The sequence below is a fragment of the Convolutriloba macropyga genome, chromosome 7, assembly GCF_964194025.1.
Source record: "Convolutriloba macropyga chromosome 7, txConMacr16.3, whole genome shotgun sequence".
NCBI classification, from domain to species: domain Eukaryota; kingdom Metazoa; phylum Xenacoelomorpha; order Acoela; family Convolutidae; genus Convolutriloba; species Convolutriloba macropyga.
Genome location: NC_134474.1, coordinates 66,750,572 through 66,764,614, shown reverse-complemented (window position 1 = coordinate 66,764,614; position 14,043 = coordinate 66,750,572). Strand labels below are relative to the sequence as shown.

The following is a 14,043-nucleotide window of genomic DNA, read 5'->3' as shown; positions in this document are numbered from 1 at the left end:
TGTCAAACTTCGCGGTCGAATGAATGCCCCCTCCATGATTCGCAAAAGTTTTGTACTGGTCAACGCATCCATTTTGAGGTGTGGGTTGCGATTACATACAATTCTCTATCCTTCTATTCCGAAACTGAGTTATAACATAAAAACTGTTTTTCGATCTGCTTGGTTTCAAGATTTATAACCACAGATGATCCCAATTTCTAGTTGTCGTTGGCAGCGATTTTCTTAACTCATCCTAAATTCGCGTTCTAGCCGGTCTTTCGCGTTCCGGTTGAACAGATGATCCCTGAATTGTGTTTTCGTAGATCGGATTGGCAGTTGTACGTGTTTTGTATGAGGACCATGTAGAATGTCCAAAGTGATGTTTCTTTGGCTAGGAGTGCCAACTTTGCCTGTATCTTCCACTTGTCCCATTTGAGAGGGGGGTCCGAGCTTGTTTTTTCCCAAAAGGGCTCTATGCCTAATGGAACTCTTTTTTGAGCAGCTGACTGCGCCATGTCGTACACAATCAAAATTGTGTACTTAACTTGATGTCCTAACCACTGTCAGTCTATCTGAGATGTTGTTTCGCCCAGCGTGTGCACTTAACGCAATTCCGAATTAGGATTCGCTTAGCGAATTACCCATCTTTCACTTATCTACTTTAATTGATAGTAAAAACAGTTGTAAGTTAATTACTTGAATTGAGCAACTGAACGCAAGATGCAAAATAAAGAGAACAAAACAAATGAATCCCGAATAGCAAGAGTTACAAAATATATGAACAAATAATTTCCCCGGTGCGAGAAACAGGGCAACAGGTTTACACGGGATCATGACTAACTTAGGGTACTAGATTGAACTTAACAAGACTTCTTATAACTTTGAAGTCCTTTCTGAGTCAATGACGAGAACTTTCTCTGTCCCGAAAGGTAGATCAAGATGAATAGATGACGTGTTCGATACCAAATCATTGTTCTAAAAATAGCTGCATGTTCTTGCTTTGCTCTGAGGTCTCGTATTAGGTTTTTCATTTTACTCAACCCTTTTTTGTCTTCGCAAAACTTTACCGATGTAAACGATCTATCGTTCATACGTATGGGCAAATATCCAGAGTGATAAATCTGTATGCGCTATTGTAGTCACGGAAATACAGGTTTTCTTTAGCAGTTCGTTTGAATGGTTTTTTTAAATTATTTTGGAACAGATTGCAAGATGAAGAATTAAACGAGGTCACAAGCTGGCGCAATTCCTCTCCATCAAGGTCAAATGGTCCGTTACTTTTAATTTTTCATGTGGAGGCCCAATGGATAACGGTTGCCTTCAACCTCTCAAATTTTGCAATCTGACAAAGTAAAGAGTTGAGGGTATTGTCCTGTATAAAATAATGAGGTGGGAACATCTTGCTTATAAGCTGCTGTGATTTTTTTAGTCGCTAGAGTTTTCGTGGTATTTCCATGATTTCCTTTTTCATCTATTTTAAAATCTCAAACATGTAAATTCGAATTACCCCAAGGCTAAAGTTACATGTTGTAATATTATAAATCAACCATACTACATCTTTCCTTTGAATAACTGAACATGATATTTAAAAAAATTAAGGTTCAGTTTCTAGTTTTCTTGAATTAATTTATAAAAATAAAATTTTGAATACTTAAATTTTTTTGTCCATTGAAACTCGTTTCTGTCTTTTTTTCATATCTTCCTTTAATTCTTTTTAATTTTTTTTTATTTCTCCTTTCTTAGAGCTCTTGGAAGTTTATTCAATTTCCGAACGAAGTTTCTTATAAATGAATTTTCACTCCAATTTGATTTACATTTTGGTGTGAGCGAAAAATCGTATGTACGATTATTTATTTTAATTTCAACGTCTCCGATTATTCTGAATTTCTTTTGGTCTTGTATGTTTGTTTGTTGAACAATATCGAAACGTCTATTTAATGAAATTTTTCATATTTGATGTTCTGCGGGAAGTGTTTTATTTTCAAGAAGTAGTTTATGAGCACTGTCATATTTTGTTTGAATAAAGCAAACTTTTGAGCCCCATCAAATTTGTTTGTTTTTTCTGTCAATTGAGTAGGATGGCAAACTTTGAAAAAATATTGCGCTAAATTATAAATGCAACAAAACAAGGGATCACAACACAGAGATTTATTCGAGCCTTGAAAGGTATTTGATTGCGTATCAGATAAATTGATCTGATAGCTAAGCCATTTTACGGATCACTTTATTAAGTTGTTTTTGGAATGTCATTTCTTTGTCAAGAATAAGACCTAAGTATCTGCATTCATCTGTTGGTTTCAATGAATGACTTTTAAACTCAACGCATTTGACAGTTGGTAACTTTTCATTTTTGAAAACCTTTATTTCTGTTTTCCCTTCATTTAGAACTGACTTGTTTTGTTTCATATATTTTTCAGTTTCTATCGATATTTTTTAGCCTGTGCTCCTGGTCATTTTTGCATTACATGAAACTGCTGTGTCATCTGCAAATTGCAAAAACATTTCCGTTTTTCCTCGCCGAAGTCATTTACATAAAGTATGAATACTCGTGGTCCTAGTACAGTACCTTGTAGAACACCGTGGTTTATAATTGTCCAGTCGGATTCAACTATTCCGTTTCTAACACACTGTTTCCTGTTAATTAGAAACGAATTCAATAAGATTCTCGCGTTTTCTCCAAAACCATATTTTTCAAATTTGTGAATGAAAACGTCCAAGGATATCGAGTTAAAAGCTTTGGTTAAATCCAAAAAGATTTTTACTGACAGATTGCTGATACAAATATTAAACAAATCTTTTTTAGCGCATTTTATTGATTGGGAACTTCTTTTCTGGTGTTTTTTGCAAACCGAATTTTTTAAATATTTATAAATTCAATTTTTGTTCTGGTTCTTTTCTTACACCGCCCTTTGCTCTGCAATGAGTTAACCAATCTCAACTGATATCCACAGATCGGGTCTCATTTCAGTGGTCGTTGAAAAAAAACATCATTGCATATTTTGGTTGCTGCAAAAATCATGCGCCGAATGACGAAAACAGAGTTCATTGCAGTTTCGGCTTTCTTTTGATCTTCATTTGCTAACAAGATTATGTCAAGCATTTTGGTGAGCTTGAAGTGAACTTTTCTTTAAAAAGTTTCTCTCCTCCAGCGCACTTTTTAAAATAATTTCATGCAAAAACTTGTTTCAATTCTGCAGTTTTCCTGAGACAACAACTGGAGGCAGGCTTGAATGTTTTGTCTCTCAGCTAGATTTGAGTTGAGGTTGGTTTGGTCTGTTATATCTTGCATTTGGGCGTTAACTTCCTGCATGGTCGATGTTGAAATGTGGGCGAAATATTGCTGAAATTTTTTGCATGTTAGTTCTAAGGCAGTACCATTAGACCCCGCCTATTGGAACACTTTTGGAACAATTGCTCGCAGTTCTTGAACATTTAGACAACTATTTTGATTAAATTTTTAAAAATATTTATAATTTTCAACCAGAAACTTCTCAGTTTCCGCGACAAACTGAATAAAGTGAATCTGTTATGCCAAAAAAGAATATCTTGATTAGTTGAGATAATTGTTTGGGGAAAAGGTTAGATCTGAAGAACAAATGCATCTATGAGACAAGGTACTGCATTCTTCGTGGCAATCATCTCTTTGCTACTGTCAAACGAGATTTTGAAACGGCCAGAAAACATCTCTTGGTTGAAAGAGGAGAGCTACTCAAAAGCACCTTTTTGTTGAAAGTTGAAAAGCGCCGCAAGTTAAAGCAAAAGGACTAAGTTCCAATTTCGCTCCGTGAATCACAATCACAATTCTAGTTGCATTCAGCTACCGCGCATCGCAAGTGCCTACCAAAACTTAATAGCGTACGACACATTCCAATTTTGTCCAATCAAATTTCTTCGATTCTTTTGCTCGGACAGATTAGAGTTGATCTAAATTACAGTTGATCTAAACAACCCCCCCCCCCCCCCCCCGGGTTAGTTCAACCCCAATCTGACAGAGCAAAAAGTCTCGTTTTTATGTAAACTTCAACTCGGACTCCGACCGTGCCAAAAAAGTCCATATTTTACCCCCATTGCTTTAGGAATTCGAAACTTAGGCTAGGGTAAATTGAACACAGATATTTCATTCCAATCATGTCAAGCTGGTCTTAACACGCAAACGAATTAGTTAGTTCATATTTTTGAATCCATGCTCTAAGACTTGTAAAATTAATATCAAGCGCACGTTCATTTAGTTCACAACAAAAACTTCAAAGCAAAAGCTTTCTGCTTATTAAGTTGATTTGTTATCTTAAAAGACACTATAATTGAGATCATAAAAGTTCGGAGTGATTAGTCAAAAAGTATGGTCTCTTTGCCAACAAGATTATTCTGTCTTTTTGTTTATTTCAAATTGAAACATTTGCAGCTTTGATTGAAAATTTAAATAAAATCTAACGAAGCCACACAACTCTCTCCTACGTGCGTTACCTTTGTGGTAGCCCGTACAAAAATAAATTTAAAAGAACGGACTATAATAGCTATTAAACAATCTAATTGAAACTAAGAATTGAAATGACTTCACGTAAGTTGATAAATTGCAGTTCGTTTGAGCTTTCAGATCGAGCAAAATTGACCAATCAGATCGAGCAAAAAATAATAAACAGAGCACTACGCCGTATAAAAACAAGATTCAAACCATTTTAATCATTCTTTTAAAAAATTTACAATCACAGCTCAACAAATTGAAGTAGGTTGCTTTAACACAAAACAGTTTTGAATTATTTAGTTTATTTATTTCAAATTGCTTCTAATATGATCACTGTACTTTGAGAAATACTAAAATATAGATCGTGATAAGGATTTTCTCTAGCTTCGATGTTCTAAATGTCTAACCCAATGTTTCATGTTTTGACTCTTTTTTCAGCTCCAATTTTATATTTACCAATATTATTGTAATAAAGTTAAAGTTTCATAAGTTTAGTATTAGTAAATTGAAGTCTTTAATTCTACTACTATAAAAACATACAACTACTACTACTACTACTACTACAACTATTAGTAAATGTTTTCAAACTTTTTAGACCACTCAGTTTCGATCGAGATGATTCGACAAGTCGTTCTCACTCTGCTAGTGATCGGAATCATCCAAGCAGATCTCTTTGACGGCCTTCAACAACTGCCAGCAGGTTACTTTGAAAAAATAGGGGGGCGACGAGGGGAGCCAGCGCGAAACATGATCCGTCAAGCAGTGCCCAGAGGTTTCTATGACCGTCTAGCGTGGCGAAGAGGGTACCCAGAGCGCGAGGCGCAGTGGTAATTCAACTGCGAGACAATTTTCAATAAAAACGTACATTATTTTGAGGAACTACTCAATTATTTTGAGGAACTAAACCATTATTTATAAATAACTTTCATATTAAAAATCATTTGTAAATACTTCAGGATTGTTGTTGAATTGAAGCTATAAAATTACCTTGGGTTCTTGAGGAAAAATCAGTGTTAGATTGATAGAAGGAAAAATGGTCGTCTGAAGAAATATTGAAATGGACAAAGAGATAAGGACAGAATTCAAACTCTGATTAATTTTTAAGTTGACATTTTTGCGCGCGGTCGATAAATTTGACATTTTTGCGCGCGGTCGATAAATTTGGCATTTTTGCGCGCGGTCGATGAATTTGACATTTTTGCGCGCAGTCGATAAATTTGACATTTTTGCGCGCGGTCGATAAATTTGACATTTTTGCGCGCGGTCGATAAATTTGACATTTTCGCGCGCGGTCGATAAATTTGACATTTTTGCGCGCGGTCGATAAATTTGACATTTTTGCGCGCGGTCGATAAATTTGACATTTTTGCGCGCGGTCGATAAATTTGACATTTTTGCGCGCGGTCGATAAATTTGACATTTTTGCGCGCGGTCGATAAATTTGACATTTTTGCGCGCGGTCGATAAATTTGACATTTTTGCGCGCGGTCGATAAATTTGACAGACGCAACTTTCATTGTCAAGGTGCGTCTAAAAACTTGGAAAAGGAATCTTATATGCATATGTATTTTATTACTTACTAAATAACACTTATTTCTTTTAACAAAAATCTATACTTTGTCACTGTCTTCCGCATAAAAAAGTTCACGAGGTCTAAAACTTGCCTTTACGAAATTCGTTATTAAACAATTTTGAGATATCTTAAAATGCCAGAAATTTATCACGCGCAAAGATATGACTAATTGATAATCATCAATTAAGTTTTGAAAACAGAAATTAATAATCGTGGGATTTTCTTGTAACTATTTACAAGTCAGGTTTTTTTTTCCATTTCTGCGTTAAACATCGCGTTAAATAATGACAACTGAAAGTTCATTTAAACTCGCCCAAAAACTGTTTAATAAGTAATGTGACCCCCATCTCCTCAATAATTAGACGATTCGAATTTTCAAGAATAGTAGAAAATGACCCAAATGTTTTATTTCTTCAACCTCAATACTCAATGATTCTTCCGAGATAGCAGACAAAATAGTCCAATAAAAGCAGACATAATAGTCCCATATAAAATAGGCTCTAATGAATCTGCAAAAAATAACAAGCATAGTCGATGAAATAAGCTTCTGACTTCATTGTTTTTAATTGATATGGAACAAGGAGGCTCGCTATTGTTCGTTCGCACATGGAGTTCCGACCCGAGTTGATCTACATTTTTGACTTAATTGTCAACCAAATGAAGAGATAACCAAAAATAGATGTTTGGGTTTTAAAAACTCCTTTCACACCCAAACTGCTAATTGCATTACATAATGCCACGCCTCAATACAGAGCTCACGAGATCTGTCATTAAAAAGACAACGAGAAAAAAAAACAAACGCAGTAGACAAAACTAAAAATTTAACGGCAAAAACTCAATATCTAAATGTAAAAGCATCTAGTAAACAACGTCAAAATGCAACCAGATAAAACCTTAACTGCACAAATTTTCTTTAATCATCTACAGAGCAGATTGGAATTTTCCTTTATGATACTGGCTAACAAGTAAAAAGAAAAATAATGAGCCGAAATTCAGAAATCTATCAACATTTTTTAAATCCAATGATTTCAATCATCTTAAAAATCATTAGCTATTAACAAAATAATTCTCGATAAATGTAGTAAAAAGTCATTAAGAAACTGATAGGTTAGACTAAACAAATCTATCTTTGGTTAGACTAAGCCATAGAAATAGAATAAAGAAGCAGAAAAGCTCAAGAAATTGCAAACAATCTGCAAAAAAATCATTAGCTATTATCTAAATATTGTTTTTGATTTCAAATCTTTTTAATACTAAACGAACTAAAATTATACTGAACGATTAAATAAGTTCACTTGGGCCTCATTTGAAAAATATTGGGCTCTGTTTTTTGCCAATGAGTTAAAAGAGAAGTCATTTAATCCACCAGCTTTTCTCTGAAAACTTTATCCATGAATCTTTTAACGTCTTCTTTGAGCCAAAGGGAACTATCAGTATTAGGATGATGTGATAAGCTTCTAAAAGAAAACAAAATTATAAAAAACATCCAAAAATTTAAATAATATTTGAAAATTCGTCGCCTCGAAGTCATTAACACAATAGTTGGAGTAAAACAGCTAACTAGATAAACTTTGGTTGCAGTAGAACAGACGGGGGGACTGTCATTACTGAGACTGACATAGAGTTCGCAAAAATAAGTTTAAGATCGGCTAACGCTCAAAAAAATTATCCAAAATTTAATTTTAAAGTCTTAACAGCCATTAGCCGTCCACTCAAAGCACTAGCTGGGGTCACCTAATGCTCATTAGAAAGACTATTGCACTTTTAGTTAACGTGTTCATGGCATAGGATTTTTGAAAAATTCAGTAAAATCTCAAAATGAATATCAAATTTTCATTAAAAATTACGAACAAATTCGAAGCCAAAAGAAAATTTAAGCAGTTCCTTGAAAGTTAATTTTCTGTTGATTGGGCATCATTGGACCACAAATGAGGTTTGTCATTAACGGAACCTCAATATGAAAGGTGACTGTTCTCCTATTGACTTGGAAAACAAAAAAATATATTTTTCTAAAAAAACAGCTCCCAAATAGAAATCGAATTTTTTTGATATCAAATTTTCCTGAGACCAGAACTAGTCTTTTTAATTGCCGTTCGTCTATTAGCAACACCAAATTGATGCATTTTGTAGCGTGAAAGGTAATTTTGAATTACAATTTTTATAGAAAAAATGTTAATTCGAACAAAAATTACGCTAAAAGTGAACAAAATTGAACCACATATCCCCTGTTCATATGAAACTTTAAACCTCGATAACTCCTCGAAAAAACGAATTAAAAAAATCCTTTTAATTCCGAATTCTACGCTGGGCGAGCTTTTTGATGATACTACTCACATTTCCATCGGCCAAAATTGTCTGCACAAAAAAAACCCATTTGAGTATATAGTTCCTCCCCCCACAAGTGGGGTCGGAACAATAATAAACCAAAAACTTGGATCCAAATACATTTTGACAAAAATTATGTTTAACTAGCTCAATATTTTTCAACCAGAAATTTATATAACTCAAGGAGTCTTTTAATAGTTTGCATATGTTCAACAACTATGAAAACAATTTAGCAATGAATTGTTTTAAAGCAAACAATCTTTATAATATTACGTGGCTGCAGTGGGATACATAAGGCTAAACTAGGGATTCAAAACTGGCCGTGATAAATTTATTGAAATTTTTAGAGTATCATGTCATATATCTTCCAACGTGTAAATCATAAATAGTTTAAAAATTGACAGAAGCTTGTATTGAAGTGAAATAAGTGCAAAAGTAAATATTTTCTTTTTTTAAAAAAAAAGAAAATAGCAGCAGGTCAGTTGTGCTGTTTTAAATTGAGTGAAAGCACACTTTTTCGAATCTATTCTGCCCCCCCCCCCGCCCTCATTACAATTTACGTGCTGCTATATAGTACGTTACTATGCAAAATTTATCAATTATAGCGCCATGGGGAGTAAAGTTATATTCCCACAAGCTGGGGGGGGGGGGGGGGGGGGGGGGGGGCGGCAGAATAGATCCATTTTTGCGCATTAACGAAAATTTTCTCGAAAATCTCAGCAATTTTCAACTGGAATGTAAATTTCCTTAAGAAGTGTGTGCTTACACCAGAAACTCTGCTTCAACTTGTTCAAGTGATCAATCTAATCTTTTGCTTAGTTCAACGTAAAACCCGGGGAGGGGGTAAATAATATGCACCCACTAAGCGGGGGGGAATTAATGAAACATACCCGGCAGATTGCCGGAAAATAGCCGCCGTTGATTCCGATAAGCATGATTGGGATTGAAAGAACAGAAAATATTGGAAAAAAAAAATTTTTGTACAAAAACATTTTTTAAGTCCGATTTATTTTGATGGGATTTCGTAGTTGAACATACTTCTGTTTCTTAGATAGAGGCTACAGGGGCTACTATCAATACCAATAAGCATAAGAGATGGTAACTAAGACTTATAGGAACGACGTTCAAATAGCGGGCATCTAAAATTGGGCTTTATGGGTTTATCCCGTTTCTATTTCTGACTTCAATTTTTTTATACTGACTCTGTTCATTTTGAATTGCTTTGCTGAGTAACTGATGTTCAAATTAACTTTAAGGAGAATGAGAGAAGAGAGAAACTAGCCTAGAGAAGTCAATAAGATTTCACGCAAAATGTCGGCAAAATGGTTAAACGAAAAAAAGTTCGACGAAGTAAAAAAAAACATAGCAGGACAAGTCCTGACGTACAATTCAAAGAATTTTCATTGACTAAACAGAAAACTAGACCAAGAACGGACTATGAATGGATCGGAAAAACCATTTAGAAAAAAATCCGATACAAAAAATCGAAAAACTGTAAAAATCAAAGTGAAATTGCCGCATGTGAACAAAAAACCACTAGCGAGAAAGCGAATTTTTGTTCAAACACCGTTTTCTCACTCTACTTTAAATTTAGAGCTAACAAATTTCACGCCGCAAAACCACTTGCTTTTTCGCTCCACTTCCTGTTTCGGCGTGACCAAAATCACTACTCCAATTTGACTTCAAAAATCATGAAAATGTGTGAACAGATCTTAAAAAAAAGACAGCGCCCCAATACAATTCATATTCTTTGAATTGTAAAAAAATAGGAGCGCTATAATAGCCGGCTGAGAAGATGAGGGCGGCTATTAAAAAGATCCAATAATTTAAGGCAAGGAGTTGATGAATGTTGATGAATGCTGAACGATCTGAGGTCTTTTCATCCAAATTGAATTGCGTTTTAGCTATAACTTCAATCTTCCATCACTCGTTTATCCATCCATCTCTTATAGAATCTGATAGTGATGATTTTCCTCCCCTTAATGAATGTCCCTTTATTATCCTCAATTTGGGGGAGGACCCGTTGACTGTATAAGTTCAAGCTCCTTCAGTTTCTCAAGTGCCTCCTCGCTGTAACAACAACGACATTAACTGTTACAAACAAAATTATGTAAAAAGCAAAACAAAGCAAAAGGCAAAACAGTATAGATCCGAAACTTGGTATGTCATGCAATGCATCATGGTCACTTATCTATGCGAGTTAACTTTTCAAATATAATCGTGAACAGTTAAAAATGATGCCCAGCTCTAGTCTAATAAGGACGGCCATCTTGCAAAATCCTGCAAGAATCTTGCAGGAGTCTTGTAAGATTACGCACCATCTTGCAAGATCTTGCAAGATTCTTGTAAGATAGGCGTCCGGATCTTGCAAGATAAGCGTCATTTGCAAGAATCTTGCAAGATAAGCGTCATTTGCAAGAATCTTGCAAGATCTTCCGGAGTTCGACTAGAGAGGCTCAAAATTGAACGCCTTCTACTCATTTGTTGTGGCATCTCACAGTGATAGTCTGCAAAGCCTGGAAGTTTTTTGTTATGTTACTGCAGGCTAGGTGACGGTTTTCAATTTTCTAAATTTCGACAAGTCTTTAAGTTTTTCGAGTTCCAGGTAGAAACTCCTGCCCCTAAATTGATTGGAACGTCACAATGTAACGGATTTAAAATAGATTTTTCTGGAAATCTTTTTGTATCAACTTTGGAATCTTTTCCGTTTGTGCCCCCCCCCCCCCCTCCAGTACGTTATGCACCCCCCAATTACAGAGCACGTACCATTACATAGTAAATCATTATGTAAAAACATGGCACGCGCGTCTGGAGGATGTAAATAATATGCACCCACTGAGCTTGAGGGGTAGGGCACAAGCGGAAAAGATTCTAAAAACGATACCTACCATACAGTTCTGATGGATGAGTTATCGTTTGTGATAGGGGCCATAGACAGTGCCATTAGTATCTCTAATATCTCACTGTCCTCAACTACAGCCTCGACTGCCTCTCTCTGGCCATTATGAATGACATTGTTCATTATGTGCACAGCCCTCCTCACCAACTCGCCATTGTCATTCACTAGCAGTTCCTACCAACACCAATACATAGTTAGCAAGGTAGCAGCATAAAATTAGGGGGAGGGTATTCAGATCATTTCTGTTCCCCCCCCCCCCCGGCCGCCTCGTACGTTATGTTACCCCCCGTTACAGACCACGTGTAATTACATGGTAAATCGTTATGTAAAAATATGGCAAAAACGTCTGGGGGTGCAACTAATATGCATCACTAAGCGGGGGGCGGGTGGCTGTTCTTGTTGGCTTGAAGGAGCCACGTTCATTCATAGTTTCTTCCCCGACCTACATCATTTCACAACCTTACGTTTTTACCCATAAACTTAACAACCATCCTGTTCTTACCCACAAATTTTTGGATAAGAGAGTGATTTCTCGCCCTAAATAACTTGTAACACACGTGTAATTCATGCGTGAATGTAGAGGTATAAATAATAACTAACTTGTTCATCTAATTTGGGGTACTCAAAAATTTAAATGTTAAATGAAAATAGTCGTGGTATGCAAGACCTCGGCCGAAAAAAAAATAAAAAACAATTCCTGCAATCACAAATAGGTTAATGCAAGGCCAAAAAGCATTCATAATTTCACCAAATACAATTGCGTAAAACTTGTGTACCCTATTTTGATAAATTGACATTGTCTTTCATCACAGACAGTTCCTGGTACAAAAAACGCAAATTCTGGCTGGAAAAGTTAATATTTGCAAAATTCTTGGAGGATGAATTCCTGGCTGATCCGCAGATTCAGTAACCATTTCATACTTAAGAGTTCTCTATCTCGAACCGGACAGACAAAAATACGATCACGCACGAAATCATGTAAACATAGCAAACCAGTCGCCGAAAAACTGCATAGTAGACTCACACTGTGCATAAAATAGAGATAGTAACAGATACAGATTTGGTCAGATGAAGTTGCTGATGCAACTTGTAATAACTCTTTGAACAAACTAAATCGTTTTCTCTAAATCGGTTTAGAGAAATCCTTACATTAATAATGTTGACAAGTCATTAGAGAGTTAAACCAATTATAATCCGAAAACTTTAACGCAATTCATTTTAAAACTCACCGCGATTTATTTTAAGAAATGAGGTCGCGCACACTTGAGAAGCAAAAAAGCAGTGAAAGAGCGGTATAATCAACAAAATCGGTCTTTTAAGCTTTGCGGCGTGGAAAAATGTGAATTAAAAAAGAGCCTTAGTTGACGGAGCGCAACAATTTAGACTGCTGAAACTACTCATAAAAAAACTTGACATGGGTTCCAAAAAAATAGTCGTTAACCCAAACAAACTACTTATTTCCTTATACAAACCAGTGTTTTTCAAAAAAAGAAAAATTCAATAAAAAAGAACAGATATGAATATGATACATTCACCTTTTTGCCAAAAATTTAAATATTTTAATCAATTTTCTCAAAATTTTCTATAATTGGTGATGTAGCATCAATGCCTCTCCGGAGTGCGAAGTCAAAAAAGCAAAAAGACTTACAAAACATTGTAAAATGTTTCATTGGCTCTAGTAAAGACTTGCCTATCAAACATATAAAACCAGTAACCAAGGAATGATTGATTTTAAGTAAGCAGATAAACGAAAAAGAAATTAAGTGACATGAAGAAGAAAAACAGGAACAATGCTACAAAACAAGACAAAAAGGCTATGACATTCGACTAATTTATATCAATTTGTTTGACAAACATAACAATAAAGATAGAAATCAAAATGAAAGATCACCAAAACAACCAAACATTCTACAACAGATAAGAAAAAACTGGTACAAAACGACGCTAAAACGGCAAAGTGACAAGAGGAGCTCAAAATAGAATATAGAAACTTATGTACTTAAGATGGTCAAAACTGATACCAATCACACAATTTCTCCCTAATGCCTCTGAGAAAGGTGAAAAAGTTAAGAGTTGAAACTGAAAAAGGGCTTCAAAAACCCGTGCGTGAACAAAACTTTTTGTTCCGCTCAGCAAAATCTTTCACCTAATTTTCTTGCCCTCTTTTAGAATAATGCATGATCAGAATTAATATCGCCAATATTTTCTTCTTGGCTGTTGAATTTTAATCAACCAATTGACCTGAACACTTGTTATCATGCGTGGGACCGACTTTACACCATGTTTCACCGACAATTTACAGCATATAAAAACTAAGATCACCATAACTCCTTTTCATGTTTTAAACAAAATCAAGATAACAGCATAAACTGATCTTACAGCAGTTTCGCAGCCATAACAAAAACGAAACGGACCAAAATGATGACTACAAATATTTTCTAAGAAAAATTAGAAATTCCTGAAATACATTAGTACGCTCAAAAACATTTTAACGCATTTTTAAAAATATCAAAAACGCCCCCTTAAAAAATTTCTTTACATTTTGACCAAGTTTAACATTTGAATTCCATCTGTACACTTATGTATAGTTAATGTAACAAGCAGTGGACTATTTTTTAGACAAAACAAAGCTGAAAGGTTGCCAGAAAAAAACTTCGATAGCTTTGCAGACCTGTTGTCTCAAAAAACACATTAAATTAGTCCGGAAAATGAAATAAAACAAACGCTGATATCTCAATTTGATTCAGACATGTCTTGTTTTTAGAAGCTGCCCTCAAATAATCTTCAAAATATTGAGACCTCTCC

The 14,043-nt window shown here is 35.1% G+C and overlaps 1 protein-coding gene and 1 long non-coding RNA gene across 2 annotated transcripts in view; one reads left to right on the top strand and one right to left on the bottom strand.

Moving 5' to 3' along the window:
* The first annotated feature begins 4,669 nt into the window (after window positions 1-4,669).
* LOC142342468 (uncharacterized) lies at window positions 4,670-5,427 on the top strand. Its single transcript, XR_012759173.1, has 2 exons — window positions 4,670-4,702; window positions 5,037-5,427. It is a non-coding gene; the product is annotated as an uncharacterized LOC142342468 (long non-coding RNA).
* A 4,700-nt stretch (window positions 5,428-10,127) lies between these two features.
* Window positions 10,128-14,043, bottom strand: part of LOC142343266 (protein unc-45 homolog A-like) — a 224,714-nt gene continuing 220,798 nt past the window's right edge. The window contains exons 12-13 of the mRNA XM_075395055.1: window positions 11,228-11,412; window positions 10,128-10,409 (exon numbers count right to left, since the gene is read on the bottom strand). Of these exons, the coding sequence (XP_075251170.1) occupies window positions 10,343-10,409; window positions 11,228-11,412 (252 nt within the window). The 3' untranslated portion in view covers window positions 10,128-10,342. The remainder of the gene's footprint in view (window positions 10,410-11,227; window positions 11,413-14,043) is intronic.